Source organism: Ipomoea triloba, chromosome 10 (genome assembly GCF_003576645.1).
Source record: "Ipomoea triloba cultivar NCNSP0323 chromosome 10, ASM357664v1".
NCBI lineage: Eukaryota > Viridiplantae > Streptophyta > Magnoliopsida > Solanales > Convolvulaceae > Ipomoea > Ipomoea triloba.
This window is the reverse complement of record NC_044925.1, coordinates 1,075,508-1,094,198: the sequence shown is the minus strand read 5'-3', so window position 1 is coordinate 1,094,198 and position 18,691 is coordinate 1,075,508. Positions and strand designations below refer to the sequence as shown.

Below are 18,691 nucleotides of genomic sequence, written 5' to 3'. Positions count from 1 at the left end.
CTCCCCCCCCCCCCTTTTTTTTTCCTGAAAAATAGAAAGCAACCTAGGAGGTCAAAGCGATGGATGGCGTCAGTCAGATCTGGAGCCTTGGAGGTTGCCGATTTTATGGATTTCAGATGGCGATGGCGTCTTCGATGCGATTTCAGATCTGGATGTTGCCGATGCAATCGCTGATGTCAATGGCGATGTGGGTGGTGATGTAATCAAACAGAAAGTAGTTGTGGTCTTGTGGATTATAATATTATATGCTATTATACTGTTAACCTTGAACCTTGACCCCAAAAAATAAAAAAAAAATACAATAAATTAAAAAAAAAATCAAGCGCCTAACGATTTTTTCAACCTTGATTTCAAGTTAGTTCTGTATAGAGAGCTCCGGAATATTTTATGAAAATTTAGGAGAGTGTAGGGAGATTTTGGTAGAACTCGAGGATGAAGATAAAGATGATGTGTGATGTGGATGATCTTACCTTTGTCTTTGATAAGAAGAAGAGGTGGTATCAAGGTCGGAATTGGCCTCCTCCGCGCCTAGACCGCCTAGCCGGCCGCTCAGCACCCCCCCCCTCTTTTTTTGTTTTTGTTTTTTTTTTCCGTCGGAAAATAGAAAGAAACGAAGGCGGTCGCCGAAAAATAGAAAGCAACAACTAGAGGCCATGGTCTCACATCTGGAGCCTTGGAGGTTAAAGCAATGGATGGCATCAGTCAGATCTGGAGCCTAGGAGGTCAAAGCGATGGATGGCGCCGGTCAGATCTAGAGCTTTGGAGGTCGCTGGTTTTATGGATTTCAGATGGCGATGGCGATGGCGTCTTCGATGCGATTTCAGATCTAGATGTTGCCGATGCAATCGCGGACGTGCTGATGTGGATGGCGATGTAATCAAACACAGTTGTGGTTATAATATTATATGCTATTATGCTGTGAACCTTGAACCTTGATCCTAAAATTAAAAAATAAAAATAAAAATAAATCGGGCGCCTAGGCGCCGAAAAATCGATGCCCTAGGTGCTAGGCGCCCCTTAGCGCCTAGGGGGCGCCTAGCGATTTTTTCAACCTTGGGTGGTATATATAGTAATCATGCCTTTTCATTGTACATGCTACTATCTAATAGTAACTAATTAATTTACCAAAGACTTTAGTACATAATATGGTACAATATATTTATTACTCAAAACTATTAACACAATATGTTGCTCCGTATTAGCTAATCACCAATTCAAACACCTTATTTATATTTAATTATCATAAAAAATTTAAAACTATATGTGTCACGCATAAAATTCACCATTTATTCATGCCATGAATGACTAATTGTTCGGTCATCGATTTATTGTTCTTATTCACAATTTATCACTCAAAAATTAACTAAACTGTCCGTACAAGCATTGTATTGTTCATCGATCTCTACTACTATTGTACATTTACTGTGACTGTAGTTATTATTGATTTCCTATTTTTATTATTTAATAATAATTGTGGTCTAGTGGCACCCGGTGTTCCGATTTACACTCTTACATGGATGATGGGAGTAAGTTCGAGCCTCAGTAGAGATAACTATTGACTCTTTGAGCTTAACAGAGTCACAAAAAATAAACCAACAAAGAAACGGATCAAGTCATACTGCCATAAAGACATATTAATGTCAAGTACGCTATCGAATAATGTCTGCAAAAATAATTGTATCGTGGTATGCATCAAGTTAGAAGTTTTTGATTTAATATTCACCACAAGTTGGTGAATGGTCCGAATATATTTTAATTTGATAGTATATGACTTATATCTTCTTAGAGCATCCTTATCGGTTGGAGTTTTTTCTCCAGTTTTTTGTGGGCCCCAGCTTCCACCTCATCATCCACTATCTCATTCAATAAAAAAAAAAAAACTCTTCTCTACACTAGTTTTGGTTTTCTCTCAGTTTTTTGTGGACCCACTATTTTACCCACTATATTTTAATTATTTCTTTATCTATTTTGTTTATAAATTTATAATTGTATTAAAAATAATTAAACATAATTATAGACACCTAATTATAGAATATGTTTAACACCTAATTAAAGATAATAAAATAATTATAATGAATATGTTTAACACCTAATTATAGACAATTTTTTTTTTAATAAAATAGAAGTTGCCGGGCAACGGCGCAAATTTTGGCCGTTGCTAGCAACGGCCAATTTAATTAAATTGAGAGTGGCCGCCAGCTGGCAGTCACTCTCAATCGCCCACATGTGCCCAGCTGGATGGGCAGTGAGACGCACATGCGTCTCAATGCTGTATATAATTATTTTTTTCTGACATTATCCAAGCATTTGCAGGGATCATTTTTGTCAATTATCTCCTCTCCACATCAATCCAAGATCATAGCTTTGCATCAATACTATTCCAAAAGCCATCTTTGATTCATTGATGGTGATGCTCTTAGCCTATACTATTTAAAGGAAGAATTTTATTATTTCAAACATGGTCTCTTTCCTATGTCCCATTATTACTCTGAGTGTGATGTGTAATCTTCGGGAGTGCCGCCGTTGTTGTGAGTCTACACCGATAGCGGCGAATTCGTTTCTATGGTAGTGGTTATACCACGGCACAACATTTCTTATATTTTCACATTATCAGACTAATTTCTCAAACAAATTTGTAAACAGACACTCGTTCATCCAATTGGACCACTTAACATGTTGAGCTATGGAAGAAATTAAAAGCTAATAACTAAATGTGATTTAATTAAAAGATTTTAGTTGCAGCAATTTCGATCTCACATACATCTGTCCCATTCAGAGCAGAAACCAACAGATTCATGAAAATATCAACTAGTTTTGATTCATTTGATTAACAGTGGGATAATTTAGGACGGCAAGTCAGTGGAGCTGAGTTTAAGGATGACTATGAGTTGTTGGATTGAACTAGGATTGATTGATATGGGTACCAACCATGAACCATCAACAGCAGAATGAGTCATACTAGGATAACAGGCATTAATACAATTTGGGACCAGTGTACATAATGTTTGGGGTTCAATTATTTATGTTTTACTAATGACATACCAGCCGCATACTTAACGGAATAAGTTAGAAATGAAACAACATTTTTAAGAATAGACTTATTACGTCATTTGGTAAGTCATTTAATTTTTGATAATAGTATTTTTGGGAATTATTTGTCCGGTCTCCCTTGTAAAAGAAATAGTTATTCCAATTTCTAAGGGTATCCTAATATTAGGCTACTTTCGAGTTCTAAAAAAAAAAACATAATATAGAAGCATCGTTGAAAAAATTATTAGGCGCCCATATATTTTTTATTTTTTATTTTTATTTTTTAAAATTTGTTTAATTTTTTAAGGCTTGATGATTATAAAGTATTTAATACTTTAATAGTTAATACTAAAATATTAATCTAAAAAACATTCGGAGTTTGAACAATTTAATGTTATTTAGCTCAAAATAACGTCATTTTGAGTGAAATAATTTATTTAAAAGAAAAAGAGAATAATAATTAACCAGTCAACTAGACGGTCTAGTCGGTTCCTAGGCGCCCTAGTCAACACCTAATAGGCTTAGTCGACGCCTAAGTGGCCTAGGTCGCGCTTAGGCGGTCTAGTCGACCGACTGCCTAGACCACCGATTATGGTGATACGCTAAGCGGCCGCCCGACGCCTAGGCAGGATATTTGCAAGACTGAATAGAAGACAAATTGACATCAGATCTTTACCAACAAAATGCAGACATGTATTAGGAAAAACAGTGATAATGCCTTTTGAGAAGTTGATCTGAATAAGAAAAATGCATGAAACATAAAACCTATATATGTATCCTAGAATGAGTATATATATATATACATCCATCCACTACCACCTGTTACTGACTCCCATGAGAAACCGGAGACGATACAGATGCGGTGGGGCTACCGACGGCGCCGGCCTCTCTTTCCATATTCCCAAAGTTGGCTTTTCCGTTGAGCATCTTTATTGCGATTTGAGCAACATCTGCAAACCATTCATCATCCGGGAGCGTGCTGCAATGAAAGAAGACACACAGATTATATTGAGACTGTAAATTAAAACCATTTTATTATACATACATTATACATAGAGTCTTGAAAGATCAGTACCTGTAAGGATCAATCTTGCTTGCAGCAACTGCTTCAATGGCTCTGCCTATGATGTTCTTGATAACTTGGTGCAGGTTTCGGGATAAATACCGACCTTGGGATGCAAACAGAATCACAAACTCCATATCCAGATAGAACTGCAACAATGGCAGATTATATTACAGAAATGGTTAAACTAAAAGTCTAAGCTGATAGTTAAACATTCACACATCTATGTGGGCTAAGAATATACCCCGTCACAACTAAAAGTCTTAACTGATAGTTAATATTCACACATCTATGTGGGCTAAGAATATACTCTGTCACAACTAAAAGTCTGAACTGATAGTTGATTTGAAAATATTATATATTATAGGCTCAAATACCTGTTGAAGTCCAAAAGGGCCTAAGGGCCTTGGACCTTCCTCAATTTCTTCCCAGAAGGCCTGATCTTCAGAGAGCCAAAGGATGACAGTATCAGTGAGTCTCACCAGAAGCATAGTTGCAAATCTTTCTCTTCCCACAAACATATCTGATGCAATGAAGGCAATCCTTGACAGCTTTTCGAATAGCTCCTGAATGATACATACTCATGCTGGATAAGTGATCCAGAACGGGTATTTAAAAACACGTTTCTATAACCAGCTAATACTACCTGATATATTAGAGAGGGGAACCATTCTGGCTCTTCCCCGCTCCCGTCCATACTCAAGTACATATCTGCATTTAAGCGAACCCCGCCATCTTCTGTGAAAATAAGTTCCAGGGCGTGTTGTCTGCAGAAGGTGTCACGCAACTGATCAACGACTCGTTGGAGTTTCTTCTTCAGTTCCCTCTGCTCTGGGAGCCGTCGGTCTGAGGCTCGTTTGGCGGGGTCCTGCAGCGAAGGCGAGAGCTTCATGGCTGCACGGGGGACCAGCTCATCGGCTAACAGCAATGCATTGGCCAGCAGAGCTGTCTGTTGAGCTTCAGTTTCTGCCAACCTCACAATTCTTTGCCCGGATCCCTCCAGGTTCTCGGTTTCCACTGTGCCGGGCATTGCATTCACCAACATATTGATATATGCATTGAAAGTTTGCAAGACTCCCTCCATTGCCTGATCAGATAACTGCAAGCTCTCGAGAGGACTAATGTCCTCGCAGAGTTCCTGAGAAAGGTGAAGCATGATTCTCGTACCAGGAGTAAAAAGGGAAGGATTAGGGTGTTGATGACAACAATCACCTGAACCATTGTGTTAAATCTGTGGGCGCTACTGGAGAGCTTAGGTTGCGAAATCATGCTAGCGAGAGAGGATGTTCCCAGCGAGCGAGTCCCCATTGGGGAATGAACAAGAAGCCAGTCATCTGCAGCGGCGAGTGCTGCAGTGTTCTGCTCAATTCTTTTGAGATTGGCAGTTAGGGCTTGCTCAACACACGGTCGGAAGTATTTGAGCAGGACCGGGGAAAGGGCTAGCCCCCGAGCTTCGAGCAGCGCGCAATGGCCCAAGCAGATCTGGACACACTCTGCAACAGCTCTTAGCCCTCCAGAGGCTGCAGGGGAAGCCAGGACATGTCTCCTGATGAGCTGGGCGAACGTCTCGGTCTGATTCACGGACCACGTGACTAGCTCGGAGGAATAAGCAGGCTCGTCGTCGAAAATGGCGAGGGAGTCGCTCGCCCCCTGGGCAATTGCTGAGAAAACAAGGTGGGAAAGTGCAGCAGTGTATGCCACTCCATGTGAAGCCCCCGAGGGGCGAAGCGCCTGCGTGTTGCTCCTCAGCTTTTGCTGGTGGGACTTGAGGAGCAAAGTGTGAGCTCGGGGGCCGTCCCCGAGGCGCTTAAGCGCCATTACAGCAGAACGAAGCTCAAACCCGCTAACCGAAGCCTGGCAAGCAGCCTCAGCTAACTGATCAGCCAGTTTCTGCCTCTGCTCCGTTATGGCGGTCTGCAAGGCCTGCAGGGCTGCCGGGGCTAACGTTTGCTTCTTTCTCGCCTCCTTCGCCATGTTCTCGCCTTCTTCTAACGCGTTCAGGGCTTCGTCCACACGCCTCTCCGCTAACAACACTTCAAGAGACTCCATAAACTCCACTCTCCACTTGTCTATCTTGGCAGGCTCCCTGGCTTCAAAGCTTGAGATTTCCTCTTTGGATAGCCCTTCTGGCCCTGCCAAGGAATCAAGATTCGTCCCTTCCCCTAATCCTTGGATTATTGCAGCTCGGTTATTTAACAGATTCCTCAACGAAATCAGCTGCCCTTCCAGATCAGAAATCTCTTTTGATGTTCTGCACACACAAAAACATCAAACCTCGTGAAAACTCAATGCCAATGTTAGTGGGAGGTCAGTAAATGTCTAAGTCTAGCACCCAGGCTAGAGGATTGTTGGACGGAAGCCCATAAAGAAGGCCGAGTCCACACCCAGTGTCTGGAATATGTGTGGCGATATAAGGAAATAAAGTTGCGCCATTAACTACTAGTTATAACTTTTGGTATAAAGGCTTCATGTTCCAGTAATAACATTTAAGACTAGTTGGGACTTTTTGAGCACCTGGTGGCTCATGGCTGGGAGATTGTTTGACGGAAGCCGATAATTGGATAAAGGAGGCCAAGTCTAGCACCCAATGTCTTGAAAATGTGTACTTGTATAAGAAAATAAAATTGTGCCCTTAACTACTAACTATAGATTTTAGCTACCCATCAATAACATTTAAGACTACTGGTTGGGCTTTTGTCTCAGAACCAACCCTCTTATCCGTCATCGACATTTCACTTTGAATAAAACATGATTACTTGTACAGAAACAAGAAAAGGAACATGAGATATAGGAAAATGATGACACTTTTTTTTTGTCTTATATATCTTACCGGATAAAAGCAGCATAATTAGCGTAAACACTCTTGCGCATTTCCTCGGCAGAAGCCTTCTTCAAATCCATAAGGTAATGCCACAAGTGCTTGGTTTCCTGTTCATCATGAACATACATGCAATGCAATATAATATGTAGTGTATGAAGAAAGAAGGTATATTATGATATATGGTTGAAGGAGAAAATTAAAACAGGAACGTACCTTTTCGCTCATGTTACGACATTTGCTGCAAACGTAAGTGTCAGGATCGAAGGTGGAGGATTTGAAGTTTTTAAGCTTATCACTCAGAGTCAGCTCCGCTTCAAATTCTGCAGGATCTGCTTTGGTCCCAGAAAATGACTCCCTAAGAAACTCCATTTTCTCTGATCTGATCTAATCTAATCTCCTTTTAATTTGCTTCAAAATGCCCTTAATTAGTTTCTGAGCTCCAAATTTCCCTTTGAAGAAGACGACGGCCTGATCTGTGATCTCCTTCTGCTTCTGTGATGAGCTGAGGGATCCAAACAAACAAAAAAAAAAAAAAAGACACTAAATCAGATCACATCATATATATATATACATATACGTATAATGCTTTGAATAAGAAGAGGTTTCCCGAGCTTCTTGATCAGAGTTTGTTGGTGTAGTTATGTGTGGTGCTAGTAGCTTACGATGCATGGAAGCGGAGAATATTTTAATTTTTTTTTTAAATTTAGTTTTTTTTTTAATTTAAGTTTTCAGTTTTAAATAAATTATATTATTATTATTTAAAATTATTAAAATATATTTAAAAATATTTTTTTTAAAACTATTATCACCACATCAGCCAACAAAAATCAATATAGGTCATTTTAAGTTTAATGACAGGATTATGGATTGTTGAAAGACTTTTTTTTTAAAAACGATTATTGAAAGACTTAATTATAGTTTTTTGAATTAGATGACAAATTAAAAATTTCGCGTTTCATTTGGTATCATATTTGACCTTATTCATGTATATAACTATAAACGAACACTATGCACGATTGAAAAAAAGCCCAGTAAAAAATTTGATAATTTGACACATATTCTTATATTTTCTTTTTTAAAATTTAACTAAGCATGTTTCCAAAAAAAAAAAAATTTAACTAAGCAAGAAAATAAAGTATCATTCCTCTGAATTTTAATCCAACCGTACCATCATAGGCTCATAACAAAGCCGCCAAAGCGTTTTACAGTTGTCTGAAAAATTGAAATCAAAATCCCCGCCAAAGGCCTGGAATAATATATGGATAAACCTCAGAGAAGAGCAGAAAGCCAGCGGCTATGGAGAGCGGAATGATATCAGTGGACCGGTGGGGGAATGGAAGCCAGGCCTACTTCCTCACCCACCTCCACGCCGACCATACCCACGGCCTCTCTCCCTCGTGGCGGAGAGGCCCTCTCTTCTGCTCCCGCGTCTCCGCCATCCTCTTCCCTTCCAAGTTCCCCGGCTTCGACCTCTCCCTCCTCCGCGTCGTCGATGTCGGCAACTGGTATTCCCTTTCCCTCCTCTCCCCCTCCTCCGCCTCCGCCTCCGCTACCCATCTCCACTTCATGCCCCTCGACGCTCACCACTGCCCAGGTACCGTGTTTATACCCATTTATGTTGCTCACCAGTTGTTTGACAAAATGTTTCACTCTAGGTTGGAAATTAAATAGTGTTCTTTATTTTGATTTAAACAAAAGAAATCGTAAAGAAGCAATTTTGTTTATTCTTTTGCTATGAACACTTTTATTATTATGGTCTTGTTAATTGCAATACACGGGTTTCAAAATTGTCAATTTAACACCTTAACTATTCAAGTACTAAATTGCCAGTCTCGTGGACTGCAATTAACAAAACCCAATAGTCACAGGACTAAAAAAGAAATTTTCTCTTTGCTCATTATTTTATAGGAATGGTAGTAATGAATTGAATGTAAGAGCTGCCAGTTAAAGAGATTATAGCTGATTAGCTGGAAAGAGAACNCATATACGTATAATGCTTTGAATAAGAAGAGGTTTCCCGAGCTTCTTGATCAGAGTTTGTTGGTGTAGTTATGTGTGGTGCTAGTAGCTTACGATGCATGGAAGCGGAGAATATTTTAATTTTTTTTTTAAATTTAGTTTTTTTTTTAATTTAAGTTTTCAGTTTTAAATAAATTATATTATTATTATTTAAAATTATTAAAATATATTTAAAAATATTTTTTTTAAAACTATTATCACCACATCAGCCAACAAAAATCAATATAGGTCATTTTAAGTTTAATGACAGGATTATGGATTGTTGAAAGACTTTTTTTTTAAAAACGATTATTGAAAGACTTAATTATAGTTTTTTGAATTAGATGACAAATTAAAAATTTCGCGTTTCATTTGGTATCATATTTGACCTTATTCATGTATATAACTATAAACGAACACTATGCACGATTGAAAAAAAGCCCAGTAAAAAATTTGATAATTTGACACATATTCTTATATTTTCTTTTTTAAAATTTAACTAAGCATGTTTCCAAAAAAAAAAAAATTTAACTAAGCAAGAAAATAAAGTATCATTCCTCTGAATTTTAATCCAACCGTACCATCATAGGCTCATAACAAAGCCGCCAAAGCGTTTTACAGTTGTCTGAAAAATTGAAATCAAAATCCCCGCCAAAGGCCTGGAATAATATATGGATAAACCTCAGAGAAGAGCAGAAAGCCAGCGGCTATGGAGAGCGGAATGATATCAGTGGACCGGTGGGGGAATGGAAGCCAGGCCTACTTCCTCACCCACCTCCACGCCGACCATACCCACGGCCTCTCTCCCTCGTGGCGGAGAGGCCCTCTCTTCTGCTCCCGCGTCTCCGCCATCCTCTTCCCTTCCAAGTTCCCCGGCTTCGACCTCTCCCTCCTCCGCGTCGTCGATGTCGGCAACTGGTATTCCCTTTCCCTCCTCTCCCCCTCCTCCGCCTCCGCCTCCGCTACCCATCTCCACTTCATGCCCCTCGACGCTCACCACTGCCCAGGTACCGTGTTTATACCCATTTATGTTGCTCACCAGTTGTTTGACAAAATGTTTCACTCTAGGTTGGAAATTAAATAGTGTTCTTTATTTTGATTTAAACAAAAGAAATCGTAAAGAAGCAATTTTGTTTATTCTTTTGCTATGAACACTTTTATTATTATGGTCTTGTTAATTGCAATACACGGGTTTCAAAATTGTCAATTTAACACCTTAACTATTCAAGTACTAAATTGCCAGTCTCGTGGACTGCAATTAACAAAACCCAATAGTCACAGGACTAAAAAAGAAATTTTCTCTTTGCTCATTATTTTATAGGAATGGTAGTAATGAATTGAATGTAAGAGCTGCCAGTTAAAGAGATTATAGCTGATTAGCTGGAAAGAGAACTATTTTATAGGAATGGTAGTAATGAATTGAATGTAAGAGCTGCCAGTTAAAGAGATTATAGCTGATTAGCTGGAAAGAGAACGGGCTGTAACGAATGGAGAGATATCATTACTCATTTAGTCATTTTTTGGTTATTTTATTTTTATTTATTTTAGGCTTGAACTTCAATGCTAGTACTTTAAGAATGATTGAATTAAATATTGTTGTAAATATATATCAAAATTTTAGGTATTGATATTGCATTTGAAAAATGAATTTGTGGAACTTGAGATATTTTATCTGCCAAAATTTGTCATTAATTGCAAGGAAATTGCTTTGTATTCTGCATCTCTGTACCTTTACCACTTCATTTGTGCTTTAAAAAGTATCTACTGGTCTAGTCACTGAATTAATGAAACAAAAACTTGTTTGGTTTTTGGACAGGAGCGGTCATGTATTTGTTTCGTGGTGAATTTGGTTGTCAGCTTCACACTGGGGATTTTCGTTGGGAAGAAAGAAGTGATAGAGCACTTATTGGAAGGGAAATGCTACTCAATGCTTTGAAGGATGTAAAACTTGATTTCCTGTACTTGGACAATACTTATTGCAATCCATCATATTCCTTTCCTTCTCGTGAAGTGGCTGCTAGGCAGGTTTGTTCTCTTTTCTCATAGAATTAATGATTCACTTCTGTGATTCTGTTGATTATTAGAGTATGCCAATTTTATTGGCAGTAGCATTAGTCATTTTTCATGAATAAACTTTTATAAAACAGTCTAGTTCAATAAGTTTTCTTTTTTACTTTTTGATGGTAGTTATGTGACATTATTAGTATAAACAACTTTATATTGAAACTATTTTCACAATTAGGAGCTGTGAATCATTTGCAAGCAGTTGCTCAGAAAGTCGAATGGATTGCTTCAACCTTTAAGTGCCATAAGTGAAGAACAAATAGCAAAATTAAACACTAGCTTTGAAATTATTCTTCTGCCATATGGTGTACTGATCGGGATGTCTTTGATTCAAGCATTATGAATTACTTTGACTTCATTTTTGTTGGTTTAATTAATGACCTTGTTTTTTTTTTTTGGTTTTTTTGAACTTTCAAGATTTAGACAATCGTATTGAATGATAGCTGATATTGTCTTTCACTTCATTTTTATTTATTTAACTCTAATAATATTTTACTGATTGTCTTATATGCTTACAAAATACTTGCATACATCTCACTGAGTACAGGTTGTGAATATCATTGCCTCCTATCCTAAGCATGACATAGTCATTGCCATTGACTCGTTGGGGAAAGAAAACCTTCTGGTATACATATCCCGTGTACTCAAAATAAAGGTATGAAAGTGATCCATATATTTATTTCCCTTTTTGTCTTGTTGAAATGTCTTCCTGTTAATTGTGACCTTATAAAACATGACAAGATTTGCTCATACAAGATGCCATTGGAAAATCAGCTTTTGTTTTCTATTATTATTTGTTTGACACATCAAATGTATTCATCTATTTAGTAGTTTAGCAGGATATTTCTTAAATTGGTTTATATATACTCCGTATGTATTATCCCTTTTGCAATTCTTATCAATAGATTTAATGATCTGGACAAAATTTAGCTCTTGACTTATGCTTATTAAATTTTATCAATTAGGTAGTTCAGTTTTTCTTCAAATTTGTTGCAGATTTGGGTGTGGCCAGAGCGCCTGCAAACCATGCATCTGCTTGGTTTCCGTGACATCTTTACAACTAAAACTTCTCTTACCAGAGTCCGTGCAATTCCTCGTTACAGTTTTAGCATTGAGACTCTTGAAGCTTTGAATATAAGGCGTCCTACCATAGGAATCATGCCATCTGGACTTCCATGGTTAGTGAAAAAAGATGGGGGAAATACCAATACATTTGGCTCTTCTCGTTTAGTTTGTAACCATGATGAGAGCAGTTGGCACTCAGATGCTGCCACTAGCAGCAAGCCAAGCTGTCCAAATAAAGATTCAAACACTTTTGAAAGATACCATCAATATATATATACCGTTCCATATTCTGATCACTCTTGCTTTGCTGAGTTACAAGATTTTGTCAAACTTCTAAAACCAGTTAATATTAAAGGCATTGTCACTAAAGCTCCTTGTTGCATTAACCCCATGTATTACTTTGGACATCTTTGTGGAACAAAGCAAGCATCAAAAGTGTTGCACCAGAAGCCAGGAACCATAAGAATAGACAGAATTGAAGCTGCTCGTATTAAGTCTTCTACTGGAAGTGGTGACTCAAGGGTAAAAAGGAAAAAGAGTGTTAAAAAGTTGGAGCATGCAACTGTTCATGTTGGTAGGGTTAGCATATTGAGAAGAGTGCGGCGTGGGGCAAAGATTCTGGATACAGATTGTATTGATTAACTGCACTCCCATGTTCAGTTACCTCAGAGTATGTGATAGTCACGAATACTGGAATTGCAAATATCCAAAAGAAATGTAAAGCCAATCATATATTGGCTGTTTTTAACTTTTTATTGTCAACAGATATAAGAAGCCAATCAGTCTTTTCTTTTCTATTTTCTTCTCTCTAGCTGTTGTGGTTCAATTTTGTAAATTTTTGGTGTAAGAAGTTAACAACCATAGAGCTTCTGTTTAAGCAATCAGTTACATAAATGTCATGAAGTGTAGGTTGATTATTCTTTATTTTCTCTGTTTCTAAATCCTATACTTGCTGCTCCTGTTGTATGGCTGATGAGCCATTTGTGATTATCGTTGGGCCTAGTTTTGGTTTAAATTGACTCTCTTTATACCACTGCTATAACTGAATCTACATTGCAGTATGAACATCTTGAAATCAGTGGAGGTTGCTATTTGGAAATATGTGCTTCTTTAATCTTTGTAGTGGCAAGCAAGTAGAGGTGACAATTAGAATGGTTTAGATTTCAACCTACCCATTTGCCACCTATATGAGCAAGAGTATGCCTGACAGGAATTGTTTTACATGGATTGTCAGAAAGATAGCATCAAGCCATCAACAGAAACTTCTTGTGGCTGGGAAGTGAGGTAATATATGTTCAGCGTACTTTCATTTGCCTTGAGTACGTTAGTTTTTGTTAAATACCCCATATGTCTTAGGAAAAGGGCAATACCATATTTAAAATTTGACCAAGTCTCTATATGTGGATGAGGCCAAGACAGCATCCAAACATGCAGTGTATGTGGTCATCAAAATCTGTCATTCTTAATATTTGATGTTAGATTTCCATGTAACGTCTATTTGCTGTGCTGCACAATATTTCAAATTTACAGGGAATAACTATGTTTATTTGGCTATTGTGAGCCAATCACTATTTGGCAGCCTTTACTGCATTTAACTTTTTACTGTTCATTTATTAAGGTTCTGGCTGTTATTATACACTGGTTGTAGCTACTAGAAGGCATTGACTTGTTCAAATTGATAACATTTCATGACTTTCATCCAATAAAATCTAGGTATAGCATTGGCTAACTTTTAATTTATACTTGATGGAATTAATGTGTAGAAGTTATTATTCTGGCTGTGGAAATCTTATGGTCTTCTCTTCTTTATCATGAATGTCTACAGCCAAAGTATATCCAATCAGAAAAATCTTTATTCCTCACATTTGACGTGGGGAAATAGAATAGTAGAGAAAAGTAGTGGCTATGGGTATTGCTTTGAATGTGTCAGTTGAAAATATATGATGGTTCCAGACTTCCAGTCAACCTCGGTGGTAAATGGTAATCTGGGTCAAGTCTAATTTTCAATCTTGGATATTTTCATGGAGCTGGAAAAAATTGTATCAGGCTTATTAACTCTTCCTTTATATTCTTTGGTATCTCCTAAATGTTTTGTACAGCAGCTATGGACATCAGACACAGTTCTTGTCCTGTGTACAATTTTCTCTTCCTAATTTTCTGTCTCAGCATACATATCTCACATGGAGCTTACACCATATCTGTAAACCAATCTCTGTCTGGTGACCAGACAATTGTTTCTCCAGATGGAAAGTTTGAGCTTGGTTTCTTCAAACCAGGTACGGCTTCCAACTACTACATAGGTATATGGTATAAAATGAGCCCCCAAACTGTAGTTTGGGTAGCAAATAGAGAAATACCAATATCCAACAAGGGCTCCGCTGAGCTCAAAATCTTGGATGGCAACTTGGTGCTCCTCAATGAGTTCAAAACCTCAATTTGGAATACCAGTATCAGTTCCACTTCAAAATCTGTTACAGCTGTTCTTCATAATGATGGTAATTTGATCTTGAGTGATGGATCAAATTCAACATCACCACTCTGGCAGAGCTTTGATAATCCAACTGATACATGGTTGCCTGGTGGGAAACTTTCATATAACAAGCGTACGAGAACAAAACAGCTCCTGATTTCTTGGAGGAATTCAGAGGATCCTGCACCAGGTTTGTTCTCTCTTGAGCTGGACCAAGCAAACAGGCAGTATCTTATAAAGTGGAATAAGACTGAGCAGTATTGGACAAGTGGCCCTTGGAATGATCATATTTTCAGCGGGGTGCCTGAAATGAGGTCAAACTTCTTTTACAATTTTTCCTACAAAGATAATCATAATGAGAGCTATTTTACATATTCACTTTATGATGATTCTGTCATATCAAGATTTGTAATGGGTCTCTCAGGTCAAATTCAGCAGTTCTCGTGGTTGAATAATTCCAATCAGTGGAATATGTTTTGGTCACAACCAAAAGACCTCTGTCAGGTTTATGCTTATTGTGGGGCATTTAGTATCTGTCAAAATTCATTGCCCTTCTGTAATTGCTTGGATGGTTTTGAGCATAAGTCGGATGCAGATTGGAACCGGACCGACTTTTCTGGTGGTTGTGTGAGGGAGGCAGCTTTGGGGTGTGGAAATAATAGTACTACTAATGTGGCAAAAGACAAGTTCAAGATTTATCCCCAGATGGCACCCTCTAAATATGCCATATCTATGATGGCTGGCAGTGCTGCAGAATGTGAATCTTATTGCTTGGGGAATTGCTCTTGTAGTGCTTATGCTTACCATGACAGTGATGGATGCTCAATTTGGAACAGGGAGCTCTTGAATTTGCAGCAACTCTCAGAAGGCGATGGTAGTGGAAGAACGATTTATATCAGGCTTGCTGCCTCAGAATTCCCTAGTGATAAAAGTAACAATGGAGTTCCAGTTGGTTTTGTTGTGGGGCCTGTGGCTGGTGCACTGCTTGTTCTTTGCGTTATTTTCTTTGCACTCAGGAAATGGCGTGGCCACATGTTTGGAACAGCAAAAATAATGGAGGGTTCACTGGTGGTGTTTGGTTACAAAGAATTGCAATCTGCAACCAAGAACTTTTCAGAAAAGCTAGGGGGAGGAGGTTTTGGTTCTGTTTTCAAAGGGGCTTTGCCTGATTCATCTGTAATAGCGGTGAAGAAGCTCGAAAGCATCAGCCAAGGAGAGAAGCAATTCAGAACAGAAGTGAGCACAATTGGGACAATCCAGCATGTAAATCTTGTCCGCCTCCGTGGTTTTTGCTCTGAAGGCAATAAGAAGTTGTTGGTTTACAATTTCATGCAAAATGGCTCCCTGGATTCACATCTTTTTAGTGAAAACATGTCCACTGTTTTGGACTGGAAAACAAGGTTCCAGATTGCATTAGGGACAGCAAGAGGCCTGGCTTATCTCCACGAGGAGTGCAGGGATTGCATCATACACTGTGACATAAAGCCAGAAAACATCCTTCTTGACGCTGAATTCTGTCCCAAAGTGGCAGATTTTGGTCTGGCAAAGCTCGTTGGGCGCGAGTTTAGCAGGGTTCTGACTACCATGAGAGGTACAAGAGGTTATCTTGCACCAGAATGGATATCAGGAGTGGCTATAACACCAAAAGCAGATGTCTACAGCTACGGCATGATGCTTTTTGAACTTATATCAGGAAGGCGAAACGCAGAGCCTTCTCAGGACGAGAAAGTGAGATTCTTCCCATTTCGTGCTGCAAATACTATAGCCACGGAAGGTAACATCCTTACTCTGCTAGATCCCAGATTGCAGGGGGTTGCAGACATCGATGAGGCATCAAGAACCTGCAAAGTTGCCCTCTGGTGCATCCAAGATGAAGAAAAACACAGGCCATCAATGGGTCAGGTTGCTCAGATTCTTGAAGGAGTTTTAGATGTGGGCTTTCCCCCTATTCCCAGATCTCTTGAATTGTTTGCCAATAACCAGGAGACCATTGTTTTCTTCACTGAGCCATCCTCAACTAACAGCAGCTCACATTCTCACAACACCTCTTCAAATTCTTCCTCTCAAACAGAAAACAGCCCATCATAATCAATCTCAAGGAAGTTAGCTTTTGATTTGGTTATTTTCAGTTTTTTTATTCTTTGCTCTTTAGTTGGCTTGTGTTTCAAGTGCATGTATCACTTTTTTTGTAAAGTGATTTTTAACAGAGGCCCATTTCATGGTGGCTATGAATGCTATGATATCATTTAGAAACAATTCTAGTGAAAACTAATGCAGATTTGCAGATTTTAGAGGCCCATTTTATAATATCTATTTTCAGGCTATGGTCCAATACATTGTTTATCAATTGGTATATTGTGGACCATATTATGAATCCTAAATCTCATTTAGAAACAATTCTACTGAAAAGTATGGCAGATTTTAGAGGCCCATTTCATGATATTCTGTTTTCAGGCTATGGTCCAATACATTTGTTTATCGATTGTTATACTCTGGATCAGGATTCACCATGCAAATGATGGACTATGTTCAAATTCTATCCTAGTGCATGATAGAATGTGCGATTGTTTAAAAGTACAATTAATGCTGATTTGGGTTAAAACACAATGAAGCTAAGATTAGTCAATCAATGAATACTAGTGTATAATTATATTGATATGATTGATAGAAATTATATTTGATGGAATTAATTAATTTGGGGATAAGTGATAAATCGTAAAGACAAAGTATTGAAGCTTCAAGAGGCAAAAAGTCTAGTATTAATAACTTGTGTAATGTGATTACAAGACAGATTGTGATGATGTCTTAACAAGACAAATGATGAAATTTATACCATGCTTGCCTTGTAACTGCCCTCGAGAAAAGGGTGGGCGGTTAGTGCCATTTTGACCACGTTCACACGTTACACCTGGCCTCGGCCTTGGCCACTCGAGGCTAAGCACCGAACCTGGCCTTGGCCGTTTGAGGCCGAGCGCTGAGCACCACCTTAGTGTCTCGAGGCCAAGCTCAGCTCGGCCTTGGCCGCTTGAGGCCGAGCGCCAAGGGCATGGGCTAGCTTTCGGTGCACGAGGCCGCGACCATTGGGGCCGGCCTCGAAGATTGGCTCGGATTGCCTTGACCCGTCTCCTCAGGTTGATTTTTTCCGAACCCGTTCTCAATATATTCATCAATATTATTACCACTCAAAACATTATTATATTTACTCTTGTATACAAACTTACATTATTTTGTAAACTAATTATATAAAGGCAACAAGAAAAGCCCATGACATTCGGTCCAAATACTAGAGCTAAGGCATCTTTAATTTGATCATGCTCAAGATTTCGTGTTACATTTTGAGCCATTCTGTGAGGAATTCGATCGTAGTTAATTCATCTAAAAAAGAAAAGAAGTTTAAACCAATTGATCTTATTAGTATTCTAAATAAATTGCATTGCTTATTCTTCCTAGGGAAAAAGTGATAGAAATTTATACTATGCTTGTAGTGATTCTCGCCATAGTTCAAGATGTTATTAGGCGTTGTGACGATTCATGTAAAAAGACTTTGTGATGGCTTTGTTCAATAGAGAGTCTCGTTTTGACATGAGTTGCTCAACACCAATCCAATTAGTCTTGATTCTAAGATGGATCTTACATAAATCCGGTTGATTATATTCTTAATACTCTTTATATTACCATTATGTAATTATGTATTTGGAATAGTGTTAGTAGATTGGGCCACTTCCGAGTTGGGAGCCTGCAGATGTAGTTGTTACTTTGAAATGCGTAAATAAATGTGTTGTTCCTTGTGTCTTTTACTACTTTATATTTATGCGTATTTGACTATCTAATTCTCATTCTAGAACAACACTAGCTAGTACCGAATTGATTTTCAATAACTTGTGAAATCATCAGTGTCTAATTCTATTAATCCAAGTTACGAAGTAGCTAAGAATAATTTCATTTGATATTAGAGTGAGTTGACTTAAATTGTTAATTATATCTTGTGAAAAATTGTTTAATTATGTGATTCTTGCATATTTCTAGAATATCTTGCTTGTTGGCTTCATTTTCTTGAGTCTATGACATGATGGGTCTTACATGAATTCGGTGGACATTTGGTACTATCTTTACCTTACCGTTATTTAATTTGTACTTGGAAAAATGTTAGCAGATTGAGCACTTGTCGAGTTGGGAACCT

The 18,691-nt window shown here is 38.3% G+C and overlaps 3 protein-coding genes across 3 annotated transcripts; 2 read left to right on the top strand and 1 right to left on the bottom strand.

Moving 5' to 3' along the window:
* Nucleotides 1-3,734: 3,734 nt before the first annotated feature.
* Nucleotides 3,735-7,283, bottom strand: LOC116032255 (exocyst complex component EXO84A-like). The gene is given in 7 exon segments (XM_031274746.1): nt 3,735-4,009; nt 4,106-4,242; nt 4,471-4,659; nt 4,740-5,231; nt 5,306-6,344; nt 6,924-7,060; nt 7,062-7,283. Coding segments are annotated over 7 exon segments (2,373 nt in total). The 3' UTR covers nt 3,735-3,852.
* Nucleotides 7,284-9,556: 2,273 nt separating this feature from the next.
* On the top strand, nt 9,557-12,965 carry LOC116032926 (5' exonuclease Apollo). The gene is made up of 4 exons (XM_031275664.1): nt 9,557-9,919; nt 10,729-10,937; nt 11,524-11,631; nt 11,973-12,965. Exons 1-4 carry the CDS (start codon nt 9,622-9,624, stop codon nt 12,681-12,683), a joined length of 1,326 nt encoding a protein of 441 aa, XP_031131524.1. The 5' UTR covers nt 9,557-9,621; the 3' UTR covers nt 12,684-12,965.
* A 1,019-nt stretch (nt 12,966-13,984) lies between these two features.
* On the top strand, nt 13,985-16,824 carry LOC116031735 (G-type lectin S-receptor-like serine/threonine-protein kinase At2g19130). The gene has a single exon (XM_031274026.1). The coding sequence runs from the start codon at nt 14,128-14,130 to the stop codon at nt 16,597-16,599; it is 2,472 nt and encodes an 823-aa protein (XP_031129886.1). The 5' UTR covers nt 13,985-14,127; the 3' UTR covers nt 16,600-16,824.
* The last annotated feature ends 1,867 nt before the right edge of the window (nt 16,825-18,691 follow it).